At 49.2% G+C, this 27,783-nt stretch overlaps 1 protein-coding gene across 1 annotated transcript in view; it reads right to left on the reverse strand.

Moving 5' to 3' along the window:
- Positions 1 to 822: 822 nt before the first annotated feature.
- The window catches only part of TTC7A (tetratricopeptide repeat domain 7A), a 202,809-nt gene continuing 175,848 nt past the window's right edge, over positions 823 to 27,783 (reverse strand). The window contains exons 19-20 of the mRNA XM_027865179.1: positions 26,081 to 26,283; positions 823 to 3,922 (exon numbers count right to left, since the gene is read on the reverse strand). Of these exons, the coding sequence (XP_027720980.1) occupies positions 3,701 to 3,922; positions 26,081 to 26,283 (425 nt within the window). The 3' untranslated portion in view covers positions 823 to 3,700. The remainder of the gene's footprint in view (positions 3,923 to 26,080; positions 26,284 to 27,783) is intronic.

Below are 27,783 nucleotides of genomic sequence, written 5' to 3' on the forward strand. Positions count from 1 at the left end.
GCTCTATCCACTGTACCACCTACCTGCCCCCCCTCCCCTTTTTTTAAATGGGATTTTATTTTTATTTTTTTAGGGAATTGGGGTTAAGTGACTTGCCCAGGGTCACACAGCTAGTAAGTGTCGAGTATTTGGTCTGAGGCCAGACTCAACTATGTATATGTTGCATCCTCCCTGCAGAATGTGAGCTCAAGGGCAGGTGCTGTTGTCATAATTCTTTACATCTTCAAGGCTCTAGCACAGGGTGTGGCCCATGGTAGGCACATAAATACTTGCTGAATTGATCCCAAATGTAGGCAAAACAAATGTTCACACACTCATATTTTCAGGGACCAAGAGGGCCACTTTGTAGACAGATGTCTCATTCTCTCAGCCAGCCTGTTATCACCTATACCAAACCAAACCATGTTCATTTCTACCACCCCACACATGGAATCATGCTTCCCAGACCCTGTGCCCTTCCCTCCCCAATTCAAACTCCAATTCAAGTCATTACCTTCTCTGTAGTTTTCCCCAGCCTACCCACCCCCTCCTTTCTTGCTCTCTCCCCATCTTCACTCAATTTCATATTATATTACAATGTCACGTTGTTTTATCATGTCAGGGTCCCAAAGAGATTGACTGCATGTATGTCTCTGTTATAGGGGTGGGCGCTGTCCACACCCAGAGAAGACTTCACTGAAAGCAGCTGCTGGCTTCATCAAAACAGAACCTCTTCCCCTCTCCAAGGGGTTTATTTATTTTGTGAAAGCCTGTAAGTGACTTGGCAAAGGCCACCTCCAGCTGCCCAATTAAAGACCTGTCAAATGAAAATGCACGACGAGATTTTGGTGCTTTTCTATTTAATACCATCATACAATTATCAGCATCTCTTTGGAAAACCCAAGGTAAATCAGTAGTACATTTTTTCCTTTTTTTTTTTTAAACAATAGAATTCCAAGAACAAAAATAGATCTCTATTTCATATATATATATATACACATATATATGTATACATGTACATATGTATGTCTGCATGTAGGGAAGTGGACCAGGGAGCTTTTAACCAAGGCCAACCTGAAAGTCAAAATAATGACCTGCCCTGAGAGGTCTCTGTGTCTCTTACCTCTGGACAGGATCAGGGGTCCAAAAAGATTTCATGACTTCTTCCCCTATGAAAAGTGTCCCAGTATCTCCTGGGCAGGAAATGGCAGAGCCTCTGATGGGGTTTATTGCTCAGTGATTACCCGTACCCCTAGAGAGGCTCATCCCATAACATTTCTGCTCCTGGTGCTTTGGCAGGGGAGAGGAGAAGGTAGGAAAGGGAGAGCTGGGCTGGAAAACCTCAAGGCTCCCTATGGTTTTCATTACCAAGGAGAGAAGCTATACCTCTGATTTAAAAAAAAAAAATTCCCTCTCCCTCCCCTCCTGGTGCTTACAGAAAGTGAACTTAGTGAAATTCTCCTCACTCAGGCGAAGTCTGGGTCTTGCTGGCTGCTGAGGTTGGTGGGGTGTGTGGGTGAGTGGCCTCTAATCAACAGTGATGCTCAAGGTGAGCAGAGCCTTGGGCCAGAGGCAGCCGGCTGACAACCTCTTGGAGAGTTGTATCTGTAGCAGTATCTGATGCAAGGGCTTGGCTGGGATTGAAGCAGGTCCTGGGCTGTCCTCACCCCAGGGCTGGCTTAGCTGGCCAGGAAGACATCCAATAATGTCCCCCCACTGACCTCCAAAAACTCTTCCCCTCCCAGTCTCCTAAGTACCTGGCTTATGATAAACAAGGGAATCCTCTATGTACATTAAGGCACTGCTTCCCCAGAGAAAGCTCATACAGCTTAAGTCTGGGGACATGGTTTAGGGAGCCCCCCCCTTCTTGTGGGGAGTGGCTTAGATCTCTTCAGGCACCCTGGAATGATTCTATCAACACCAGCACTGGCCATGGGCAGGGGATGTCGTTGGGTTAATTCAGGAATACATGGGAAAATGCCTGGCCCTACAGAATGGGGCTTAGGTTGCCTGAAAAAGTCTTCAGCCAAAGAAATTGCCCGTGGACAATGAGTAGGCCCAGGATGGGGGACAGGGTCAGGTGTGGGTTGGTGCTTCGAGCCAGACCACAGGTGGGTGAGGGAGGGAAGGGGAAAGGTATCATCTCAAAAGGTCCAGCTCTCTCCTTCTCATTGGGTAGGACACCCCTACTCCCTCTGCTTGGGGGTCCTCAACCTCGTGTTCCATATTTTCTGACCTGCCTAGGGATATAATCCTTAGCTTAGATAAAGGCCTGGCCCTGCTATGGGATTTGTGCAGTGGGCTCAGCCTCTCTCTGTAGGTCCAACAACCGTGATTTTGGGGGCAAGGGATACAATTCAGGCTAAGGAAGGCTTCCAGGAAGAAGACATCCCATCTGAGCAGCAGGGCATGGGATGAATGGTATCTCTGGTAGGGCCCTTGGGTTAAGTGCGTATATGATACCAAATATTAAGGACACCAAATATCTAAAATATGATTGTGCAGCTGAAGATTTCACCCAAGAACATCTCTTAGGAATAGGAGGAAGAATGAAACACTGTCCACTTCATCTACTGTAATCCAAATGGGACAGAAGGAGGAAATCTGAGTAGTTTTAAGTCCCAAAGGGCTCCAATTTCTAATTCTCTTCCCATTTTCTAATCAGTGAGGGGCAGACTCATTTTAGAGGCAACATGGCAGGGATCTGGCCCAGGAAAAGATGCCCAGTTCCATTACAAAGTATTAGGGAAAAAAACCATCTACCATGGCCCCCACCCATGGCAGAAGGAGAGAGTGTAAACACCTCTTGGACCCCAAGACAAACATGGGGGAAAACAGTACAAAATTATTTAAACCCAGCATTTAGAAAAGAGAATACTTCTGATGCTCACTGCCTCTGAGATAGTCCAACCTACACAAACCTGCGTGGATTGAAAGGTCTGAACACTCCTCCTAATATCTTCCTTTCCCACTACTGACTAGGAATTGCAGCAGGTTGCGGCAAGTGAGGGGCCAAGGATGAAGAATACTAGTATCTCCTAAGGTCTGATGGAGCCAGACCCTTCAGCAGCATCAGGAACCATGGCAGAGATCTCCCCCACCAGGCTCTCAAAGGCAGGAAAAATAGAAAAAAATCATCTTCCCTTTCAACCAAAGAGGTCTCCTGGGATATATATCTTTGGTCTTCTCCCATTTTAGAAAAGGAAGAAAGCTGAACTTTGGAACTAAAAAAAATGCTTTTGCTACTGAGTTGGAAATCAATGTACCGTGACTGTTTGGGATGGATTCCTGGGGGAGGGAGAAGAAGGGGGAAGATGGTGCCAAGGACTTCTATACACGGATACATACACACACTCAGTACAGACACACAATACACATACACTCCCACCGAATACATAGACATACATTCCCAGCACACACATGTGCATGCACACACTTTGAATACAGACACCTCTTGCCCTCGCCCCCAACCACAGCCTTTCTCTCCTACAAATGTTAGGCTAAAACTAATCTTTTCCCTTGGAATCCAAAGGTGCAAGAAATTTGCTTTGGATACAAATATTTCCAGCTTAGCTATCAGTGAGCAGCACCCAGCAGACATGGGGAGACAGGGAGAGTGATGTTCCTTAAGGCTATATTCTCCTTGCCCATCTGCAGCCAGGGCTTGGGCTCTCATGGGTACAGCTACGTTAGCACGGAGCCCTTCGGTGCTTGGGTAGAATCAGAGCACCCGGGGGATGACGGTGAAGGGTACCACAGGACTGCTGGCCTCCAGGTCAAGGGCGGTGAGGAAACACTCCACGGCAGCTTCATTATTGCCCTGGGCCTGCAGGACTTCACCCAGGGTCTTCCACGCCTCATGACTGGTGCTCTGGACCTGGATGGCATCTCTCAGCACCTTCTGGGCCAGGTCCTGCCGACCCAGTCTGCTGAGCATGAGACCCTGTGAAGCAAACACACAACACTGTGATGCAGAGGCAGTTAGGGACCCTAGGACTTTAGGAAGAGCTCCCCGGCCTCAAAATAGAGCCCTGCTCCTGGCTTAGCACACAACCTCCACTCTAGCCGACTAGAACACAAGTTATTTCCGGAGCCCGATATTTTTCCTCCTTCCTCCTTGTCTTTGCATAAGCTGTCCTCCCTCACACCTGGAATGCATTTTTCCTGCAGCTTCACCTTTCAAAATCCTCACCTTCTTTCTAGGCTCAGCTCAGGTGAAGATTCTGGGAATCTTAGGCAGTGGGGTGGGGCACTGACCAGTCAGAGCACTGGGAGACCCAAGTGCTACCTTTGACACTTACTAGCTGGGTGAAGCCTGGCAAGTCACTGACGTTCTGTCAACCTCAGTTTCCTCATCCTCTCCATTCCCCATGGAGATAACAGCACCTCCCTTACAAGGATGTTGTGAGGATCAAATGAGATAACACAAGTGTTAGCCGTGACCTTCCCAGTCATTAGTGTTCTTTCCCTCATCAAGCTCCTGACGTGAATTAGTGCATATGTTAGAACCCTCTTTGCACACACAGCGCCCCCTCGTCCCTGTAGAACGTAAGCTTTCTGAGGGCAGGGATATTTTGTTTTTGCTAAACTGAATGGTCTTTTTTCAGTCCTCATCCTTCTTGACCTACATGGTACAGTGAACACTGTTCATGATCCCCTCTCTGGGCTTCTGTGACAGCACTCTGTCTTCTGGTCCCCTCCTCTCTGACTAACCACTCCTTCTCAGGTGCCTTCGCTGTGTGCGTGTGCATGTGTGTGTGCGCATGCATGCGTACTCTCTCCCAGACTTTGTCCTAGGCTTCCTGCTCTTCTCTCTGGCTGGCCTCATCAGCATCCATGAATTTATCAATTCTATGCCAAGGACTCTCAGGCCTCCTCTCAGAGCTGAGATCTTCCATCACCATGCCCTCAGGGAGCTCACATTCTAAGGGAACCACCACTCGCTATTTAGACTTTCAAAGTTGGTGTTCTCCAAACAACAATCCATACTTTTCTTAAACCCACCCACGTCTTTCACTCTTTCCTGTTTCTGTCAAAGGCACGACCACTTCCGCCTGTCCCCGAGGTCCCAGCTCCCATTTCAGTTCAGGCCCTCATCGCCTCTGACCAAGAGAGTACTGATTGCTTCCCTTTGCCAACTCTCTTTCCTTGCTTCACTTCATCCTCCATAGGGCTGCTCCTGCCTCCAGACCCTTGCTGTCATCTCCCTGCCTGGAATTCACTTCTGCCTCATGGAATCTCACTCTTCCTTCAAGATGCAATAGCTCAGGTACCATTTTCTATGTGAATTGCTAGTGCTCTCCCCCCACCAACTGCTTAGTGATTAACAACCTTGTATTTATCAGTATTTGTTCTCTTTATGTTATTTCTGTACATAATTACATATGTACTCCTCATCTCTCCCTTTAGCAAGCTCCTTCAGTAGGGACTCCTTCATTCTTTGTCCTTGTATCCCCAGCCCCCAGCACCTTATCTGCCACACTGTACTTCACGCTTGTGGGCTGTCTTTCTCTGATCACCAGTGCCTAGCACAGTGTCTTACATATAGTAGGTTGATAAGTATTTGTTGAATTGAATCCTATAGTGCATGAAATTCTGGCAGGGGCCGGTGAACTTGTTTTTAAAAAAAATTTTTTTGATAACCAAATTTCAGTAACACTGGTTTCCTTTGTAATCCTACACATTTTATGCACCTAAAAACATGGTTCTGAGAGGCTTCACTATACTCTTGCCAAAGTGGTCCATGACACACAGAAAGGCTGAGAAGCCCTGACTTCATCTGTAGGTTCAGTTCAGGTTTGTGTCCCTGGGGCAGGAAGACCTATGAATCATGAACTGGAAAGGGCCTTAGAGAGCGTCCTAAATTTTGCTTGCTCTCTGTGACGGTGCTGACTTCCTGGACAGAAACAGGGAATCTTAGAGTACAAAAATGACCTGAACAGGAATCCCTTCTTAGATCCCTTACATACTTGAGAAATGGTCATTTTTTTTGCCTGAGCACCTCTAATGAAGGGGAACCCCCCACCTCCCGGGCCAGCTCATTCCACTCTTGTATAGCTCTAATTTTATACAAGTGTCCCTTATGTCAGGCCCAAGTTGGTCACTCCCATCTGTTGTTCCTTGTTCTGCCCACTATGGGGCCAAGAAGACAAGTACACATGACAACCATTTGAGTATCTGAAGACCTCCTATCATCGTCATCACTGTCACCACCACAAACATTTTAGGTTTGTCTATGTAAAAATGCATGATCCCACTATATCCTCATAATGACCTTTTAAGATAGGAACCTTAAATATCATCATCTCCATTTTGCATGAGGAAACCAAGGCTCAAGAGGTTATTACCAAGGTCAAGGTCACAGAGTTCGTAAGTATCCAAGGTGGGATTTGACCCTTGGTTTTCCTGATCCCCAGGCCAGCACTTTCTCCATCATCCCACATTGACACTGTCTCTCATGCCTTGCCCCTTAAATCCTCCCCTCTAAGATGAAATGGCTTCTGGTCTTTCAACAGTCCTCATGTGGCATCCTTTCAAGGTCCCTTCATCCCCCTCCCCCCCTTTTCCTTTCTATCAATAACCTCCCTAAGCAGAAGACTGCAGATACAGTCAAACCAGGGTAGAGCATATGGAGACCACTGCCTGACTAGCCCTGCACATACATAATGTCTCTCAATGCTGCCTACGATGGAATCAGCACCTTTCTGGCTAATCACACTGTTGACCCACATTGGGCTTTTGGTTCACTAAACTCCTAGACCTTTCATAGGTCTGCTGCCTAGCCAAGGTCCTCCTCCCATCCCCACTGCTGGGAGGTTGATTTTTTGAACCTAAGTTTAAGACTTCACATTTGTCCCCACTAAATTTCCTCTTTTCAGATGGAGCCTGACACTGTCATGGAATGTATTAGCAATCCCTCCTAGTTTTGTATCATCTGCAAATGTTATAAAGCATGCCATCCATGCATGCATGTAAGTCACTGGAAGGAAGCTGCCTTCAATTCACCCAGAGAGAAAATTCTTCTGGTGGCCGCCCACTGATGGGCAATGTACATTTTTAGCTGGAACATTTCACCCCCTTCTTCCCTCCCCTCCCCCACTCTCCCCATTTCCCAAAGCTGGAGTTTGGCTCCTCTGTTGCTATGGAGACCTGTCAGGGAGATACATAAGCATAATTTCATAAAGCCTTCTGAGGTCTTATGAACACAGCCAATTAGCAGAGAGTGAAGGATGGAGCTCTTGGCAGTCCTTGGAAAGGCTCCCGAAGGTACATTTCAAAATCTGTCTAAAAATCTTCCTGTTGGTCCTGGATGAGCAGTCCCATTTTGAGTGAACAAACTGGAAAGAGGCCTATGGGTCATGACACCACAGAAAGCCGTGCCCAGAGTCCAGTTCAGAATGTCCAGGGCCAACAATCCCCTCAAGGTTTCATGCACACTGTGACAGAAAGGCTGAGCTAAGAAATGCTTACTAACATCCTTTCTCAAGGTCCCACCTTTAAGATTCTGTGACCCACTGAAGTCTCAGGTGACCTGGCGATCAAGAATTCAGCAAGTCTTTGCTGAGCAAGGCCTCACTCAACCTTCCCTAGGGGGCTCGGGGTGGATTAGGTCATCCTCACCGACCCCTCCCCCTAAGAGGGTGACCTCACAGCTGTAAGGAGATACTGCTGCTGGGGTCAGGCTGAGGCCCCTGAGGGAACAGAGGGCTTGTAACTGGATCTGGGGCCACCTGCTCCTGATCTCAAAACATCGCCACCTGACAGATGGGCCAGGCTGCTGGGAAGACATCAGCTTCCTCACATTCCCCTCCCCCGAGTGGGATGACACCTTCTCTATAGCCCTTTCCTCGTCTGCTCTCCTTCCTACCCCAAGCTTGGCTGGAATTCAGGATGGGCTTGGGTTGGGTCAGAGGGACAGTCTTTAGCTGAAGAGAAGAATGTTTAATGTAAATCCATCAATCCAATCCAACCCAGCACAGATCTGAATTGGGCTGGCCTGGGTAGCACTCCTCTGACAAATTCTATTTGGGGCACAGCCCCCTTCCTTCTACTCCATGTAGGGGAGGGTGGAGGACTGGGCACACAGACACAGAGTCTACGTGGCAATTTGGTGGAAGGAACACTATACTCCGAGAAGAGATTTGGGTTCTCTTTTCGATTTTGCTGCCAAGTAGTTAGCTCTAAGACCTTGGGGCAAGGGCCCACCTTGCTTTCCCAACATGTGAAAGTGGTGGTCATGGTGTATGTGTCAGGGTAGGGGGTGAAAGGAATGTGGGAACAAGAGAGAACAGAATGGGGGGTACAGAAGGAAGCACTGTCTTTGTCCTCATTCCTCCCTCTCCTCCTCATGGATGTCCATATGTACTTACATCCTTCAAGGCTTAGCCCTGGTCCTCCCCATTCTGGAAAGCCCCCCCCCACCCCCAGACTGCAGACTGCTCCAGCTCCAAAGGTGCTCCTGGAGCCTTCCCTCACCCAGTAAGCACTGAAGAAATGCTTTTTTTGTTCATTCATTCCTCTCCTGTAGCACTCAGAGCAGCGACCAACCAAACCTTTTGTTCTTAATTGTGCAGGTTTTTGTGATTTAGGATGTTGTCCTTCATATTTTATCTTCCTAAGCCGGTCCTCCTGGATCCCTCTGAAGACCTAGCTCAGGCTGGGCAGGGGAAAGGGGCTCAATAAAGGCGGCCTGAAATGGACGCTGTCCCCTTCTCTCCATGCTCCAAACCATGGCTGGCTGACATTTCCACGGTGAGGTCGGCATGCCTTTATGTGATTTTTTTTTTTGGTCCTCACAACAATCCTGTGAGGTGGGACGTTACTGGCATCATCCCACGTTTACAGATCAGGAAATCCGAGGTCAGGTGACTTGCCCGCAGTCACAGCATTAGTAAGAGTCTGGACCCAGGTCCATCCAGCCTTTCACCACCAGGCAATGTGGCCTCTCAATTTTCTGTGTGACCTCAAGCAAACTGTTTCACTTTGAGATCTGTAAAATGGGGGCAGGATGGATGAAGAGATGATGGCTAGGTCACCTGAAGTCTTGGAGGAGGGTTGGGGCTGGAGCCTGCAGATGGTCTGGACCATGCTCCCTTTCCCGTCTGACCTCTCTCTGGCTGGCTCATCATCCCACCTCAGCATAATGGTGGGGTGTCCCTGTGACTCTGTCCCGGCCCCTCTTCTTCTCTCTCTAAAATCTCTCACTTGGGGATCTCATCAGCTCCCAGGGGTTTAGCATCTCTCCGTAGATGCCCTGGGTCTCTGTATGTACCCCCTGGGTTCCAGGCACACAGCTCTAGCTGCCTACTGAACATTTCAAACTGATCCCTCCCCAAACCAACCCTCTTGTGAACTTCTGGAGGGCATAACCATCCTTCCAGTCAGCCAAGCATGCAACTTTGGCTCATCCTCAATTCCCTGCTGTCTCTCGTCCTGTAAACTCATTAGTTGCCAAATCTTGTTGTTTCTACCTCTACATCTCCTCTTGCACCTGATTTGTTTTCTCTACTGACAGAACCTTGGTACAGGCCTTCATCATCTGGCGAGATTATTACAAAAGTCTCTGCACTGGACTTCCTGCCACAGGTGTCTCCCCTTTCCCATCCATCCTCCATACAGCTGCCCAGGTGATTCTTTTAAAGGATGGGGCTGACCAGGCATTTCCCTACCCAGCATGGCTCCTTTTTGCCTTCAGCATCGAGTCCTCTTTTTGGCCATTAAAACCCTTCACAACTCGGCCCCAACCTCCTTTTCCAGGCCTGTTCACTCTGGGGTCCAGCCCAACCTTGTGGCTTTCTAGCCACTGCTTACATACACAGCTCTCCACCATCTTCGGTCAGTTTCCTGACTGTCCCAATGCCACCTGCTACAGGCAGCCTTTCCTGACCCCTCTGGCTGTAAGAGCCCTTCTCCTTCCCCAGCCCTTGGATATATTTTGTTCAGGCTTGCACACATCTATACAGTCTCACTTAGTAGAATGTAGATTCTTTGAGGGCAGGACAAGCTTCCTTCTGGGATTTTATTTCCCAGCATCCAGCTGAAGACCCAGATGAAGTAGGCACCTAACAGGTGCTTTTGCCAGGATTTCCAGGTCATTAAGGTTGGACCTCAAGGACTCAGTGACCACTGCTTCGGTGAAGTACTTGGCTGGAAATGAAGGCCCCTGCCATCACTGAGGCAGTCACTGGGGTGTTGAGCTACCACAGCCACAGAACTGGGACTTTTCCTCCTGGGAACCAGAGAATGAGAAGGCAGGCCTGAGCCTGAGCCTCGGTGAAAGGCAGAGGTGTAAAGGAGGTGGAGGCTGCTTCCATGGCACCTCTAAAGGGGCTCTAGTTTAGTCCCCTTCACCCCAAACCCCTCCCACATCTGCCTGTCATACATTTTACTAACTCCAATTCCCCTCCTTTGGGTTAAGCATTGGCTTCTGCAGGCTCAATTTTTAAAATGCAAATGCTCCCTGCATGGGGAGGGGAGGGGGGAATGGAAACATCTAAGAGCTACCCCTTCCGTGTGAGTTTTAGATGCTTTCCTCCCTTAAATGGGCCCGATGGGGGCAGTGGGTGGGTGAATTCTGAAGATAAAATTCACCCCCTTCACAGTTCTGCTGCTGGGAGAGGGGCTGGTGGTGGGCAGGGCTGGGAGTTGCTGCCTTCCTTGTGTCCCCTACCCCCTTGGTTATTTATAAAAGTTATTTTGGGAATTTTTTCTTCTGAGCTTAAGGCACATTCCTGAAATTCCGTAACACCCTCTCCAGCTAGAAAATGGGATCTGCAGGAGGCTAGAGGCTGGTAGAAAGCCTCTTGCCTTGGGACCGAGGAGGGTGGGAGAGATCTGGGGTAGGAGGGTCGTGGTGGGAAAATAGTTAGGGGATTTGTGACCCCATGGAAGAGACTTTCTGCTATCCACATCCTATAGGATTTGGTTTAAGCGCCACCTTCCTCAGTTCCAGCGCCCACACTCACCCGCCCCTCACCCTGACTCCTCAGAGCATCCAGCTTGCCCCACTCATTTCAGCACATGATAATGGGACACAATTCTGTCCCATCCTGCTCACACTGCCTCACAGAAGCAGATCTTCCAGAGGGAAGGAGCTGTGTGGATTCCTCCTTGGAAACCTCTCCTGCGGTCAGGCCAAGGCCAGTGTTTAGAGCGGGAGGGTGTGGGGTGGGTCAGAGTGCTTCCCACGGGGCTCAGCACCTGTTGGGAGCACAAATGCTCTAGGCTGTCACCAAAGGACACGCCTGACCAGAGGTCTCTATAGTGAGAATGCCTGCATTCGAGGCGGCGGTGGTGCAGTGGATAGAGGCCTGGGTCTGGAGTCAGGAAGACCTGAGTTCAAATCTGACCGTAGATACTTCCTAACTGTTGTGACCCTGGGCAAGCCACTGAACTTGTTTGTCTCTGTTTCAGGTGTAACATGGGGATGATAATAGCACCTCCCTCACAGAGTGGTTGCGAGGATTAAATAAGATATTTGTAAAAGCTGCTTAGCACAGGGCCCAGCACATAGTGGGAGCTATATTAATGCCTGTTTAGTCATTTTTCAGTCGTGTCTGACTATTTGTAACCCCATTTGGGGTTTTCTTGGCAAAGATACGACAGTTTCCTTCTCCGGCTCATTTTACAGATGAGAAATTGAGGCAAACAGGGTTAAGTGACTTGCCCAGGGTCACACAGTTATTAAATGTTTGAACTCGGGAAGTGGAGTCTTTGTGACTCCAGGCCTGCCACTCTATCCGCTGTGTCACCCAGATGCCCATATAAACGCTTGTTCCCTGTCAATGAGGCCTGGCAATTAAGCCCGGAGAAGCTGCTCCCCTAAGGGATCCAGCAGAAAAGCTCCCTCCTTTTCCATCTGGCCTCTATATTGGGATGCAGGCTCTTCTCCTTCCTGTCGCGGGGACTGAGGGACCAACCAGGCGCCTCTCTCCTCTGCGCAGCCTTTAGGAGGGGGCCACAGCAGGGCTCCAACTGCCCCCAAGCCCAAGACAAATTAGTAAATGTTTACCGTCCCCAGGACATTCTGGGACAAGGCAAGGACAGGAGCGGCAGACCTCTCCACCCCGTCACTAACGCAAGCAGTCAGTACAGGCAGGGGCTGCTTCCTGGTCCTATTCCAGGCTTCAAGCTGGAGGGGACCCCTAGCGATCACCTAGCCCAACTTTTACCTTCGACAGATGAGGCCCAGTGATTTAAGTGACTTGCCCAAGGTGACACACAGGTAGTAAGCAGCGGAGCTGGTGTTTAAGCCTAAGACCTCTGGCTCTGGAATAGGCAGTATGGTGCAGCGGACAGGGAGCTGGCCTTGGAGCCAGGGGGACCTGTGTTCAAGTTTAGGCTTTGCCAAATCAGCCGAGGATTCTACGCAACCATTTAGGACCCTCCATTGCAGAGAAGATACCAACCTGCACTGGCAGAGGGATTTTTCCTCATCTATGGGTGGAGTTTCCTACATCAATGAAATTGCAAGACCAGTCTTTATGCTGTTCCAATTCTCTTTGCTCTGGAGGGTCCCCCATGGAGTAAGCAGCCTCCCACCTCAAACTGAGAGAAGAAGTTTGGGGGAGTGAGAATCGTTCCCCAGGCAGGGACCAGGCACAGGTCCAGCCAGAGATGCTCTCCCCGCTGCCTCACAGCAACAAAGAAAAGTCTTCTCTCCTCACTTCCCTCCTGATTCAAGGGCCTGCCAGTTTGGGTAGACTGTCCATAGTCCCCTCAGGTCATCCTCACCTGCCCTGTGAGCAGACCCTGTGGGCAGACTCATGGACTGGCCACTTAGGAGAGAGGGAGGGAGCTTACTACTTCTCAGAAGGCTCACAACCCACCTCCATCTCCCCCCTTCCCCCCACTCTGCATAGGAGATACCTGCCACTCCATCGGGGAAGCCAGGACTCACAAATACAAAAACTCACAAAGAAGAAACATGCAGCAAGGAAGAAGAATCTGACCAAGCCAGAGGCACTTGGTAAGTCTCTACGGGACCAAGAAAAGCCAAAAGCTCTGCCCACAACCCTCTCTTTCTAGACTCCCAGAGGAGAATCTCTGAGGTGGTCTGCTTCAGGCCCACCTGTATAGGAAGCTGAGGTCACTGACTGAGAGGTAAGAGATTTTACTTCCCTCAGATAAGACAAGCCTTCCCAATCCCATCTTCAGCAAAGCCAAACTCTAGGGTCCAACTAAGAGGGCAGGGTCCATCCCTTCATCAACAGTGAGGAAAGGGAAGTCCCTTCCCAATCCTGGTTCTATTTGGAAAAGAGAAGTGTGGGGCAGTGTGATGCATGCTAGATTTGGCGTCAGCGAACCTGGGTTCAAATTCTAGCCGTCATTTACTATCTGGGTTTAGTTTCATCAACTGTAAAATGAGAGAAATGGACAAAAAAAAAAAAAGCTTTCCAATTCCTCTTTAAACCTTTGTCTGTCCACACGAAACCTGCACCTCTACGAGCTAAGTAAAACTAGGCCACCAAAAGGAAACTTCATAAACAGGACCCTACAGTCTATTATTTGTTTTCAAGGGCCACTGGCTCAATGTGGGGAGGGTCCTCTGAGTTCATTTGCTATGGGCAGATGCCAGAGGGCTTTGAAATGGAGATGAATAGCAGGGAGGTCCAGGATAGGCCCTCTGAAAACTTTCAAATGAAACATTTGTCTTCACCGGCCTCCCACACTCCTCCATTCCCCTATCCCCCTTTTTTCTTTTTGCTCTAATGGCAAGCCCTGATGAACAAAACCTGCCTTCATTTACATTAAAGTGTAAATGACTGATGAGAGGTATTTGGGAGCATGAAAGCCTCGTCTATGTCCCTGAAATCCTATCATGTAGGCAGCCACCTACATGGCCTATGTGTAAGGTTCGACTCAAAGTCAGTTGGATGTAATGATTCAGGGGTGGGGGAGGATGATGGTGGGTAGACACTGAAGACGAGGCCAGGGCACATCTTTTATATTGGGTATTTCAAGCACTATTGGCGGGGGGGGGGGGGGGGAGGCAAGGTCACAAAGACTCACTTTTGGTTTCTACTGTATAGGGCCTTAGATGTGATGCCACATCTAAGAGAATGGGGAAGGGGAGGAGCATGTGGACCACTCCTCATGGGGCCAGGAGGCCCAGCCCCTGGGCATATCTTTTCTCATTATTTCCCTTTCTCAGCCATGTACTCTCAGCCAGGGGTGTCTGGGTCACTGGTTATAAGGGTTTGGGGTTGGGAAGGGTGAAAGAAGTTCACGTGACCTGTCAGGGAAGGAGGGATTAGAAGGCAACCTGGAAACTCACTGCATCTACTTTCCTTGGCTTCATTGTCTCATAGGTGGCTGGGCCATCTCCAGTCGTCCTGATCTACATCTGGCCACTGGACCCAGATGGCTGCAGAGGAGAAAGTGAGGCTGGTGACCTTGCCCAGCCCTCCGGTCACTTAAGTCCAAGTCACTTGCAAGTCATGGCATCACCTTCCTAATGTCATGGTCCTCTTTGAGAACAAAGGACAAACCACCACCACATACAAATCTCACAGGTGAAGTGGACAGTCACCGATGCACCGTGAACTGAGGGGTGTCCAGAAAGCCCTCCTGCCACAAAACACCTCTCCACCAGCGTGGTCGGAGTTTGTGAGATTCCACCAGAGAGAGTCATTACTTTAGGGTTTTAAGCTTTGCAGCCTCTAAAAGTTCCCTATGAAAGTGTAAATGCCAACTGGGTGGGGATCAATACCTTAAGGCATTATCAGCACTACGGCCCTACTGGACATCACAGAGACCCAGCCAGAAAGAGCCTTAGAGATCATCTACTCCACCACCTTTAGTTCATTCCCTTGCCTAAAGTCACATAGGCAGGGAGAATGCCAGGACTTGAACCCAAGTCTGACTCCTGAATGTAGCCCTCTTTCCACTGTACTATGCTGAGATCATGACCACCAGACCCCATAGGAATGGGACACAGAAAAAGCTCTAGAGTGGTGAGAAGCACATAGAAAGAGAGGGAGGAAGGTGTCAGAAGCAAACCAACAATTCTGCCAATGCCAAAATGTTCTTCCTGGCTGTCTCTGCTCTCTGACAGGGGATACCTGGGAGAGCCGCGCCCACGGGAGAGTTCAATTAGAGGGCCTGACTCCTGCAGATTATGGGAGGGGCTTGTCAGCAGTTGGCTCAGCTTCTGGCTTATGACTCAGGCAGGGACTGTTAAAAATCAATTTTTATTTTTTTGCTGTTTATATGATTAGTCAGGCGTGATTTATAGTAATTAAAAATTAATGGACCACAAACGAACACTAAATTGTATATAATTGTCAGTGTTGGAAATTTTTCTTCCTTTCCCTCCCTCATCCCCATCACCAAATAAATACAGGGGGTTAAAAAAAAAAGAAATAAAAATACAAAGATGGCCACTTCTCAACATCTCAATTATCTAACTATCCAACACATTCAAACAAAAATCTCAAGTTAGCTAGCTCTTGCAATATTGACTCACATAATAATTAGGAACTGATAAAAAAAATAAATCCCAGAAACTCACCCTTTGCTCCATTTTGAAGCCAAATGTTTTAGTGTACCCATTATTGGCGTTTTCTGAGCATCTCCTTTCTTAGCATGAGGTTGACTGAGTCCTCCTGAAAGGGCATGAACCCAGTCCTCCTACATTCTAGCCACTCTGGACCGACTCTCAGCCCCTAGGAGCTAGGAGGATGCTCAGGGACCACGTAGCCCAACTTTTATCTGAACAAGAATCCTCTCTAAGCCATGCCACCCACTCAGGCACTGTCTGAATGCTTCTGGTGACAAGCACCCAGTCCCCTCCAGGGCAGCTCTCAGCTTTAGGAAGGTTTCAAGCCTGTATCAGGCCTCTTTGTAACTTCCCCCCACAACTTCAAGCACACCAAATCTAATTCCTGTTGCCCTGGCCAGCCCTTTAGGTGTTTGAAGACGGCTCTGGTTTCCCCCTAAGTTGTCTCTGCTATGGGTTAAGCTTCCTTATTTCTGTCAGTGTCTACTTCTGTGCACAGGCAAAAATGGAACTATTCCTGACTTTAAGAGGCTTGTGTTCTGCTGTGGGAAAGAACACAACACAGACACAGAGAATTCAACCTATGAGGCAACTGGGGTGGGAGGGGGATGTCTACGCACTCCACTGGTAGCGAAGGGTTAAGGAAAGACCTTATGGAGGGGAGGGAGAGAAGTCCAGGCACGGGAATGTTTGTCTGCGCTAAGGTGGGAGACAGACAGCATGGAGGCCAGGTGACCTACAGCCCCAAGTGAGCAATGAGGAGGACCGGAAAATAAGAGTGGACCCAGACAGTCACGAAATGGGAGGGGTCCCAGCAGCCACCTCCTCCATGCCACACCCAAACACACTGTCCACCCTCTCTGCTTGGGCAGGGACACCCTACCTCCTGAAGCGGTCCACTCCAAACTGGACAATTCTGATTGCTAGGAATTTTTCCTCCCCAAATCCATGAAGAACGTTAAATACCAACAGGGGAGTCTGGAAGGAGCCGCTGAACTTCTCTAACGCCTCAGGAAGGTTATGTGGTGATTCCTTGTGATGCCAGACATTCTTCTCTGCACACTCCTCAGCGTATCAACGTCCTGAACACATCTACTTCTCTTCAGAAGGAGCTTCCTGCCCAATCACTCATGAGCTCCGGGGCCTTGGCCAAGGTCAAAAAGGGGACCTTCAAGCCCCATTCCACTGAGCCCAGATCCTGTGTTCTTCCCACCAGGCCACATCTACTTTGTGACCTACCTCCCTGGCATTGCCCCCTACGGTTACCAAACTTTGACCTGAGGACATCTCTTTGTACCCTTCACATCTGCCCCTAGCCAGCCACCTCACAGGCATCACAGTAAAAGCAGACCAGGAGTCGGAAGACTTGAGGCGGAGCCCACCAATTCTAACCCTTGTGTTTTCTGAGTTCCGGGTGCTTCCTCTGTGAAATGGGTATAAGATCCCTCGTGCTAGCTATGAGACTGGGTGGCTGGGGGGGGAAGGGCTCCACAAATGCTGCAGTGCTTCATAAACAGGAGCTGTCATTACCCTCCTCATCATCGCATGTCTGGTGAATGAAACGGAACGGAGCCGTCTTCCGCTTTCCCACTGTTCCTCAGTTACCTGCCAACCCCGAGCACTTGAAAGCTGCAGGCACATGATGCTTCTGCTCCAGATGGCTCCGTGTGAGGGGGAAGGGGGAGCTTAAAAGAAAGCAAACCCAGTAGCTCCGCTCGTCTACAATGCTTCCTCTCCAGGGCAGCCCCTGTTCTTGGGGGTCAACGGCGGGGAGAGGGCTGAGCCAGGACACCTGCTCCTCCCAGGCCCCATCCTGGAGCTAAATGGTCTGGAGGGAACAGAACGGAAACAACACCCTCCCCACAATGACCCTGGCCCAATACTACCTATTATCTCATTTTATCCTCAAAATAACTTGGGACGTAGGTGCTATCATGATCCCCTGTTTTCTAGACAGGGAGACTGAAGTAGACAAAGGTTAAGTGACTTGCCCAAGGTCACACAGCTAGTAAGTATCTGAGGCTAGATTTGAACTCAAGTCTTTCTGCCTCCAAGTTCAGCACTCCATCCACTGTTTTAGCCAATTATTTTAATTATTGTTTGCTACTTGATTTTCTGGGCCTCAGTTTCCTCATCTGTATTGGGGGGGTGTCCCCAGACATATAACTTCATCGGGATAGGAGCTCCCAGTGAGGAAACCTCTACCGATACAGATCAATAATGGCTCTGTTGCTAGTGACCCGCCCAAAGTCACACAGGCAGGGCTTCCTGACTGAGGCCGCTCTCTAATACGCCTACAGGTAAAACAGGCAGAACAATCCTCGCAGTCTGAGTCAGGAAGGCCTGAGGAGGTCAAATCCCGCCTCTTAACGCTTAGCAGCAGGGGGACTGTGGGCATGTCACGACGGCAGATTTCCTGGAGCATCGACAGAGTTTCTCCTAAAGTGTAGCTCTATCGGCAGAGTTTCCCATGCTGACAAAGCGACAGCAGCTCCTCTGGTAACACTTGCAATATCGACGTCATAGGGTTGTTGTGAGCATGATGAGTCATATGCCAGGCACTGTGCTAAGTCTACTGCCCATTCTGCAGATGAAGAAACTGAGGCTCAGAGGTTACACAGCTGGACTCCCTCTTCCTTCCCCTAGCACCTGAGATGAAAGCTCCTTTTTTCTCCTAGGGCTGGTCTCAGACAGTCATCAAAGGAAGCCTGCTCCCTGGGTGTCCACGCTCTGAGATCTGCAGGAGACCCGGCTGGTGGGGGCTCATACCGCAGTGACAGGCAACAAAGGCTGGGGGTTTGAACGGGGGCGCGAGGTCCACCTGAATCCCGTACAAAGGCCCAGAGGCCACGGTGATACACTGCCGAGCTGGCCTGTCAGCTGCAGGGATGGGCCAAAGGAGGGCTTTGTGTTTTCATGATCCACTGAGAAGGCCTGCCCCATGCTGGGAACCGAGATGGAACAAATGAGTGGGAATAATTCATCACCACATCCTCATCAGAGGAGCATGCAGGCTTCCAATTTCTCCAGGGGATCTGGAGAGAAAAGGGACCTGGGAACGCTCTGGAAATTACATCCTGGGTAATTAAATCACTTGCATCTCCCCAGGATAATCTTGTCTGTCTGTTCTTTTGCTCTGGGGGTTTGAGGGGTAGTGAGGGGGAAGGTAAATTCTGAAGAAGGGGGACTGGAGCCTGGACATCTCTCATCTGAAAAAGCAATCTTCATGGTTGACTGGCAATGAATGGTCATCCTGACAAGTCCCCTAAAGCCCACAGGGAGGAAGAGGAAGAGAGGGCAAAGGAAATGGGCTGGATTCTACAAGGTCTGCTGCTTTCCACCGGGAATGACAGCAAGAAGACATCCATGCTCACAATTCCTGCCCTCTGTATATGAAGCTCCCACTCCGACAAAGCACGTCAAGTGCCCTTGTACCCAGCACTTGAGACGAGATGCCCTGAATCATCACTTTCCATTCTGGCCAAAGGGGCACACATGTGAGATGACTCGCTAAGGTCAGGGGTCAATGTGTGACCCTCAGAGAAGCAGCCCCTGGTGTGGTGGGGAAGAACAGGCCATCTGGAGGTCAACAGGCCTGGGTTCAAATCCTGCCTTGGACACTTAATAGCTGTGTGATCAGAAAGTGCAAGTCAATTAGACTCTGTAAAACTCAGTATCCTCATTTGTAAAATGGAGAGAATCCTGCCTGTAATATTCCCTACAAGCTTGTTTGGAGGTTCTAATGAAATTATGTAAAGCACTTTGCAAACTTTAGACCACTAGCCTAGTGCTTACTGGTGGCAGAAAAACCTGGCTTCAGTCCTGCCTCCGACATGCACTGGCTGTGCGACCCTGGGCACGTTGGTCAAGCCTTCCAGGCCCTCGGGCAATGCTGTAAGAGCAGGCACCAACCTGCACCCAGAAAAGGGGTTCTTCACTGAGAGTTCCTCAGACCAGGGAGGTCATAGGTCCAGTCCAATATGTAGGTATGTATACACATGTATATGTGTCACATATGTATGCATTTATATGTAGAGACATGATTATCATTACTGTCATTACCCATAATCAATATGTAGTATTAAGTAAGTACTAAGTTTTCTCTCTAATCTTTCCCAGCCACTGTTAAATCTCAATTTGTCACAGACAGGTGAGTAAACAGGTGCAGAAGAAACATCTTCAGAAAGGTCTGTAAATTCTTTTACATTTCCTAACGAAAAAGGAAAGTAGGCTAGCAATGGCCTTCCTTGCTCCTCCAGTCTTCCAGATCCCAACCCTGCTCTCCCTTTTCCTCCTCTGCCCAAGTTTTCTGTGTCAGACAAGTGATGACCCCCTCTGCCTCCTGCAATGACTCTCCAAAAGCCTCTTCTGGAGAGGAGTCCTGGGAGAGAGCATGGAGGCAGCAGCCTTGGGAAAAGTAAGGCTAATTCTCTGGCTTGGAGAGCCTGCTTGGCTGTTCTGGGTCCTAGGAAAATAAGGTTTAGAGCAGGAGAGGGCTTTGGGGATTATTGGGCCCAACTTCTTCATTGTACAGATGAGAAAACTGAGGCCCAGTGGATAGAGAACTGGCCTTGAAGTCAGGAGGACCCGAGTTCAAATCCGGCCTCAGACACATAACACCTACTAGCTGTGTGACCCTGGGCAAGTCATTTAAAACCCCATCGCCTAACCAAAAAAAAAAAAAGAGAAAACTGAGGCCCAGAGGCGGTGAAATTTCACTACCTGGTAGTAAGTGGCAGGGCCAGATTTCAAACCTAGGCACGTAGAACCCAAATCTTCCCTCTTCATAATCTCTGTTATAGCCATAGCCTTTGATTATCCTTCTGGGGCTTCGAAAGAACCCTACCTTCCTGGGCAATGAAACTTGGGGGAGCTACAACAGTCCAACCACTTGTGACTGACAATAACAACAACCCGGTGCGCACTTTAGGATGTCATTCCTCACAACAATCTGGTAATGAAATTATAGTCATGCCTATTTTGCAAATGAGGAAACTGAGGCTCAGAAAGGGGAAGTCCCCCACACCTGGAAGGCTCTCTCCTCCTTAATCCTGCCTCCTGATGTTCCGGGCATCCTTCAAGTCTCAGCTGCATCCCCACTTTGTACACGAAGCTTTTCCCAATTCCTCTTCATGCTAGTGCCTTCCCTGAGATGACCTCCCATGTCTGCACAGCGGCTCGCGTGTTGCTTTCCCCACTAAAGGACGAGTTCCTGGAGAGAAGGGACCGTCTTTTCCCTTTCTTTACGTCCTGAGAGCTTCGCACGGTGCCCAGCACATAGCAGAGCAGGTGTGCCTCTTTGGCTGCCCACCCATCTGACCCTCAGGCCTTCCAGCTCACACGCAGCGCTCCTTCCAGCCTAGCGTGCTGCATAAATGAATTTCCAAGCAATGCTGGGCAGGAGAGCGGGTTTTTCTGGCTGATTAGATGACAGAGCCAAAGCACAGCAGCCAGAGAATGTCAAGTCCTGCTTCCCTTATTTGATTTGGAGTTTTCACTTAGACATACAAAGCCTCTCCCTTTCCACAGTTTACAGTCTCCTCAAGATAATTCAGTTGTAATTGAGTCCAACTTCGGAAGGAACACGAGGGGATCGATACTTGGTGGCATGAACTCTTCCAAGGAATTGAATTAGAAGTATCCAGGCACTTCTGTGAAGGAAGGCAGGCAGGCTGGGCCAACGGGGGCAGGGAGGGGGAGGGGGAGGGGGAGGGAGAGGGAAGGTCCTGCATGAAGGAATCCACCTGCCTCAAGCGTGAGGAGCTGAGGCTGTGACACGACCTTCCCCCCTCAGCCCGTCTGATGCAGCAACACAAATTCCCCCGGGCCTCCCCCCAGGGGGCCTTGGGAAGCCCTTGGGCCAACAGGAACTCCGGCAGTTGTATTCAAGTGGGCAGAGAACGCCTGGATGCTCCACAGGACGGAGACCGGGATCCTCCCTAGGAAACAGACCCGATACAGGGGTGGCTGACTGAAGCTGGGCCAAAGGACAGAAACGGATCCTGAGCTTTTAGTCTTTTTAAAAACGGCACCGTCCTGGTTCTCCCTGGGAACCATCCATCTCCCCTCCACCCAAAGATCACAGCTCACTTACCCCCAAACCAGGCAGCTCTCTCCCACCTAGGAAGACGCTGTTTGTCTTCAGCGTCCCTGCTCCTACTGAGAAGTGTTCGCCTACTGCTAACCCAAAGTGAGGGATGCCATGAAGCTAAGCTAGTTGCCCTCAAACGCCACCTTGCTTTATGTCTAATCACGTCCAACCTTCCTGTAGACTTGTAAAATACAATGCAAATACAGGGAATGTTATTCTCAGTTTCTTTTTCTGCCATAAGCATAGGTGAAAACAAGGCTACCTCTTGATCATGCTTGAAATCACACAGCCTTCTGCTTTTATAGAGAAAAGACTGATGGCAATGACCCTAGCCCCACCCAGCACATGCTGAGCTGCATCCTCGGGGAGGTGGCAGAGACCTCCAGCGGGGGCACAAACTCACAGTTATTTACTGAGAGTGACCTTGGCCTAGCCAATGGGGCTCTTATCAAGGCCAGCCACCGAGAGGCTCCATGCCAGCAACCAAGAGGAAAAAGACATACATAAACCTGAAGGAAATGGAGACGGGGAACACAGACCACCTTCACTAACCATGTAATCAAGAGGTTAGGTAGAGGGCAAGAAAGGGCCTGACATCTCAAAGGATTAAGTTTAAGGGGAATCCTTGTTATTATCACTTAGCACAAACCAACAGCCCCCCTCCTTCACAGAACAGGGAGCAACCCTTTAGCATTCATTCCTAAGAGGGAACATACACTGAGGATGTCAATAAATTCACAAAGGGGTGGGATAAATTCCTGGATGACAAATTCAAAGTGGGTTGTTGTTGTTACGACTGTGGCTACTAAGCTTTTAGATAACCCTTACAGGCCTGTGGAGCACGCTATGTAGCACCCCACTGGATCCTCATCACAGCCCTATGATGAGGAAGTTACTATTATTATCCCCATTTCAGAGATTAAATAAACTCTGGTGGAGAGAAGTTATAAGACTCTCCCAGGGTCACACAGCTAAGTAAGCAGGAGATTCTAGGACTGTGCAGCAGGCGAGGAGTGCTCTAGCCAGGAAGCTACTTCATTGCCTACCACTAACTAAGCTGGCTATGTCCTTTACCCCTAAAGTGAGGTCAAACATGGTGTCTCGCTACCTATTTCTTGGTGCCTCTATTAGGTTACAGAATACAAGGCAGGAGGGACTTGGGGCTGACATCCTAGGACACTGGATTTGACCAGCTGATCTCTCTCTCTTAGGACTAATAACATCTCTGCCTCAAGAGCCTGGGTCAACCACTCAGGGGATGGGTCTTGAGTTCATGCAATATGAAGAGTGGGTCCAGAGAAAAGACGCCTAGGTGGGGTATATTTCAGTACCTGAAGTACTCTCCCATGGAAGAGGAAGGCTGGTTCTGCTTGGCCTCCAAGGGCAGAACTAGGAGCAACGGTGGATGCCGCAAAGAAGCCACTTTAGTCCTGATGACTGGAAAAACATCCTAATGTAATAGGCTGCCAAGGGGGCAGGGAACCCTCCTTCCTGGAGATCTTCAAGCAAAGGCTTGTTTTTCAGTTGTGTTCGACTCTTCATGACCCCATTTGGGGTTTTCTTGGCAGGGATACTGGAGTGGTTTGCCATTTCCTTTTACAGATGAGGAAATTGAGGCAAGCAGGGTTAAGTGAGTTGCCCAGGGTCACACAGCTAGGAAGTGTCTGAGGCTGGATTTGAACTAAGAAGATGAGTATGAATCTTCCTGATTCTAGGTCCTGCGTTCTATCCACTGTGCCACCTAGCTGGTCCAAGGTTTATGAGGTATTGTCAAATATGTTGTAGAGGGGAAACCTGTTCAGTGAAGGGTTGGGTTGGATGGTCACAGAAGTCTTTTTGAATGCTGAGATCCTATGACCCCCTTTCTCAGCAAACGGTCAGCTAGCAAGCGCTTATTAAGTGCCTACCACATGCCAGCCACTGTGTCAGGTGCTGGGGGTACAAAGACAAATGAAACAGACTGCCCTCGGTAAGCCTACATTCTATCAGGAGGCCATGTGCAGACAGATATACATACAGAATAAATACAGCAGATTCTCCTGGCAGTTTAGTGAGATGCCCATGTGAGCCTAGCAGTTCTCCTGTGGTCTAACAGCATGGCTGGGCCATCCCAGGTGTCCTGCATCCCTGTGTTCCTAGTCATCCAGGCTGCTGTCCTCACTTCTCTAGCAGCCCACTACTGAAGTCTCCTAAAGCCGGCTCTTTTGGCCTCATGTCTACTCCCAGTCCTCGTCCCCTCCAGCCTCCCCTCAGCTGACCAAATGATTTCATCACAGCTCTCTCCTACTCAATAATTTTGGCCAAAGTCTGGCCTAGCCCTTCACAACCTGGTCCCTTCCAACCTTTCCTCCAATGGGACACTCTACAGCCCTGGGCCTTTCTGACTGCTCTCCTCCCTCACCCAGTACAACTTCAGGAGATCTTTCCCGGTCCCCAAATAAGATGGCTTTCCATGATCTATTCTGTCTACGTAATCCAGTTATTAGCATGATCTCTTGGAAGTCTTTACCTTTCTGAAGTCTGTATCCTCAGCCTCTAGCACACACAAGTGCCTGAGAAATGCTTGTGACTGACCAATTTTATTACTTACACTATAAATCCTTTACATCTGTACAATACTTTATACTTTTCAAGAAACTTTCATACAGTTTAGATCATGTGTTCCTCAGAGACGTAGGATCCAGATGATCATCCCCATTGTAAAGATCAAGGCACTGAGGCACACACGGGGAGAAGGATTTGCTCGAGATCTCACAGCAAGGCAACATCAGAGACAAGCACCTTGGCTTCCTGTCCAGCAGCCCTGTTTCTATTTTATGCCCAGCAGAGAAAGCACTCAGGTCAGGGTGAATGAGAGGCCAACGCAAGTCAAAGGGTCCCCGGCTCTCAGGAAGCAGGGCATCATCTGGATCCATGCCATACTCTAGGCGCTCTGCCCGTGTACATGCTGTGATGCTGGCGGGGTGTGTGTAGAGGACAGCATGGCTGTAGATGAGGTGATGCCAGACTCTTTGCCCTCCGGGCAGCACTCCTTTTAAAGGTGGTTGGCCCTGATCCTGTGATGTCTCTTTAGTTCTGTTAAATAAATGTGCAGCCCACAGACACAAAAAGAGGGCTGCTCCAGAAGCTGTCTGCAGAGAGCTGCTATGGATGCATATTCTGTTACCACGGAGACCCACCCTTGAAAATAACTTCAATTCCTTGAAAATGGCTACAAACAATAATAAGGATAAATGAAAATTGGAGCATTGTTACTCCCAAATTGTACTTATTATTGGATTTCTCTGTGCTCTCCCTTCTCTAGAACTGAGATGATAGCTCACTTCTGTGAATGCTGAGGAACGGTCACCTCCCCGGTCTGACTGCAAGGCAGAATCCACATCCTGTCTTCCATCTCTCTCTCTCTGTCTCCCTCTCTCTCTCTAATCAGTAACCTCCCTTGAAGTGTTTTTCAGACAGGCTAAAATCTGAAGGTGGGAAGGAGGGTAACCAAGCTGCGATGGAAGAGCACATGTATGTAAGGGGGAGAGGGGACATACATGGACCGGAGGATGAATCACTATGGCTTCTCACCAGCTATGCAAACTGGCTCAAGACAAAGTATAGCATGCCTTCATGAAATTTGGGAGTAGGACTAAAAGTAGGCTCTGGTTCTGTTTTCTCTTCCCTGTCAGGTTTCCATGGAAATTTGGGCAGGGACTGGAAAGAAGGGAAGAGAATTCTGAACATCCCAGACTGCAGGCTCCTAAATAACGGTGTCCTTTGTGACAATCCCTTGTGGGTATAGCACTTTCCCTTTTCACATTTTCCTATCTAATGGCTCCTCGACAACGATTCTGTGAAGTACAGGGGGCGTTGGCTGCGCGTGAAAGGTGATGGGAATGAAGCATAAGGAGGTTTACTATCAAGGAGACCCAGAAGGTTCACAGTGAAGCTCGGGCCTCAGTTTCCTCACCTATGATGGGGGGCGGGGGTTGGACTGGGCAGCCTCTGAGGTCCCTTGCCGCCCTAACTTCCAGGCTCACTCCCCCAAGAGACTCCCAGTCTCTCGGCTGCTCTGCAACCGCAGGATCTGACAGACCCTACTGATGAAGCATCTCATCATCCAACTGCCTTACAGACTAAGCCTCAGCACCATGCTAAAGAAAAAGAATAACTTTCTGTGTCCCAAACCACCCTGCTGTTCTCTTCCAGCTCCAGAGCTGGAAAGAGTGTTGTCAGAAGAGGGAATAAGGAACTTACCTAGGGAGAGAACACGGCCTGTTTTTTCATAAGCAGTAAAGGAAGTTTGTGCCTAGGAGAGGGGTTTAACTGAGCCTGCTGCCCCCCAGCAAGGGTCAGTGCTTGGCTTAAACTACCAAGAAATGCAACCTCAAGGTGAGTGAGGGGAATGACAGGGTCAGCAGTTGGAGCACAGAACCCCTGGGGTTCTAACTCTGAGAAACCTAGACCAGAAGGGGCCGGTCCCGAGGTCACGCTCTCCTCTCAGTGACTTAGAGGCGCAGACTTACCAGGCTGTGCATGATTTTCTGCCCGTGAGGGTTGATGGTCAAGGCTTCGTCATATAGCTGTTTTGACTCCTCCAAATTGCCTTTCATCTCTTCCAGTCTCCCCCGCATGTAGAGCACAGAATAGGATGTGGGGAAGAGGCTCGCTGCCTCTTGGATGCAGAAGCTTGCTTCTTTGAGGTGATGCTGTTCCATGAAAAGTTCAGCTACAAAAGGAGATAAATTAAGGTTGGTGCGGGGAGCAAGAAAAAGGGAAAAGTGCTGCCGCCAGGCTGACCCAGAAGCTTAAATGATTCCATAACCTCTCCAGGAATCCCTCCCAGCTCCCTCAGGTAAATCACCAGGTGAATGGCCCCGTCAGGAAGAGCTGGGGCTGGCCCAGGTGGATAGGGGGAGGCCGCTCCTTCTGCAGACTGCCCTGCCTGAGATTTCCCCTCGAGGAGAGTTCTTTCTCCAGCCCGTGGGCACTCTCTCATTTTTTCCGCACTGACAGGAGACACTGGGGCTAAACCCCATTAACAGAAATAAACCATAGAATCACTGGTGAAAGCTTTGCCCATCAACAATTGGCTTGACATTATCAGGAAAGGAAGGCTTAAAAAATAATTGCAACAGCCCACTTCTCCAATCCTGGGCTGTCATGTGCCCACAGACATTAGAACCACAGCTGGGGGAACAGTCAACAAGTGTTTATTATGCACTTACTAACCGTCCTTGGCCTTGATAAGCCTACATTCTATCAGGGTTCTGAGTTCACATGCGGCCTCAGACACTTCCTAGCTATGTGACCTGGCTAAGTCACTTTAACTCAGTCTGCCTCAGTTTGCTCTTCTGTAAAGTGGGGGATAACAATAGCATCTATCCCCCAGAGTTGTTATAAGAATCAATGAGGTAATAATTTTAAAGTTCTTAGCACAGTAAGGTAGTAAGTGATATGATATGTGTGTATGTGTGTGTGTGTGTGTGTGTGTGTACATATATATATATGTATATGTATACATGTAGCTACTGTAGTACTATTAAGTCACCTAAGTTCTTTCTCACCCGGCACAAGGCAGGCTCTTAATAAACACGTATTCCCTCCCTTCCTCTCCAGTCAAGGGGACAACATGCAGATATCTAAGAATATGTGGAAATAAATACAGCAGGCCACTTTGGCAGTTTGGGGAGATGCCCCTCGGTGTCCAGGGCACCACCACCGTCCCCAGTCAATCACCTTTTCAACAGATCTGTTGCCAAACCACTTTGTGTCTGCTTTCCGAACATCCCCAGTGTATGTCCACTCAGGTCTGTGCACAGAGACCGTCCTGGGACCGTTGCTCCTCCCTTCTACCCTAGACCTTTGCCACTGTCTTCACGGAGCTAGACTTCAGAGAGAGAGCCGAGCGCCCCCAGGTTACAGATGACAACACCGAGGCCCAGCAAGGCCTTGTTTAAGGTCACACAGATGGTCAGTGCAGAACCAGAAGCCACACCTTTGTTGCATTTCCTAGCAATGTGGTGACTCATGAAGCGTCACTGAACCAATGCACACCACATACACACAGATCCAAACACACATTGCACACACAAAATGAGTATTTAAAAGTCACTTTCTCGTTTGGTCTTCGATTTTACTGCAGAGATCAAGTTCAGTTAACACTTTTCTTAAGCTGACCCTCCAATGGAGGCACAGGGTTGTGCTTAAATACATGACTAGTTCTGAT

Source organism: Vombatus ursinus, unplaced genomic scaffold (assembly GCF_900497805.2).
Source record: "Vombatus ursinus unplaced genomic scaffold, bare-nosed wombat genome assembly UNPS02014778.1, whole genome shotgun sequence".
In the NCBI taxonomy this organism is placed as follows: Eukaryota; Metazoa; Chordata; class Mammalia; order Diprotodontia; family Vombatidae; genus Vombatus; species Vombatus ursinus.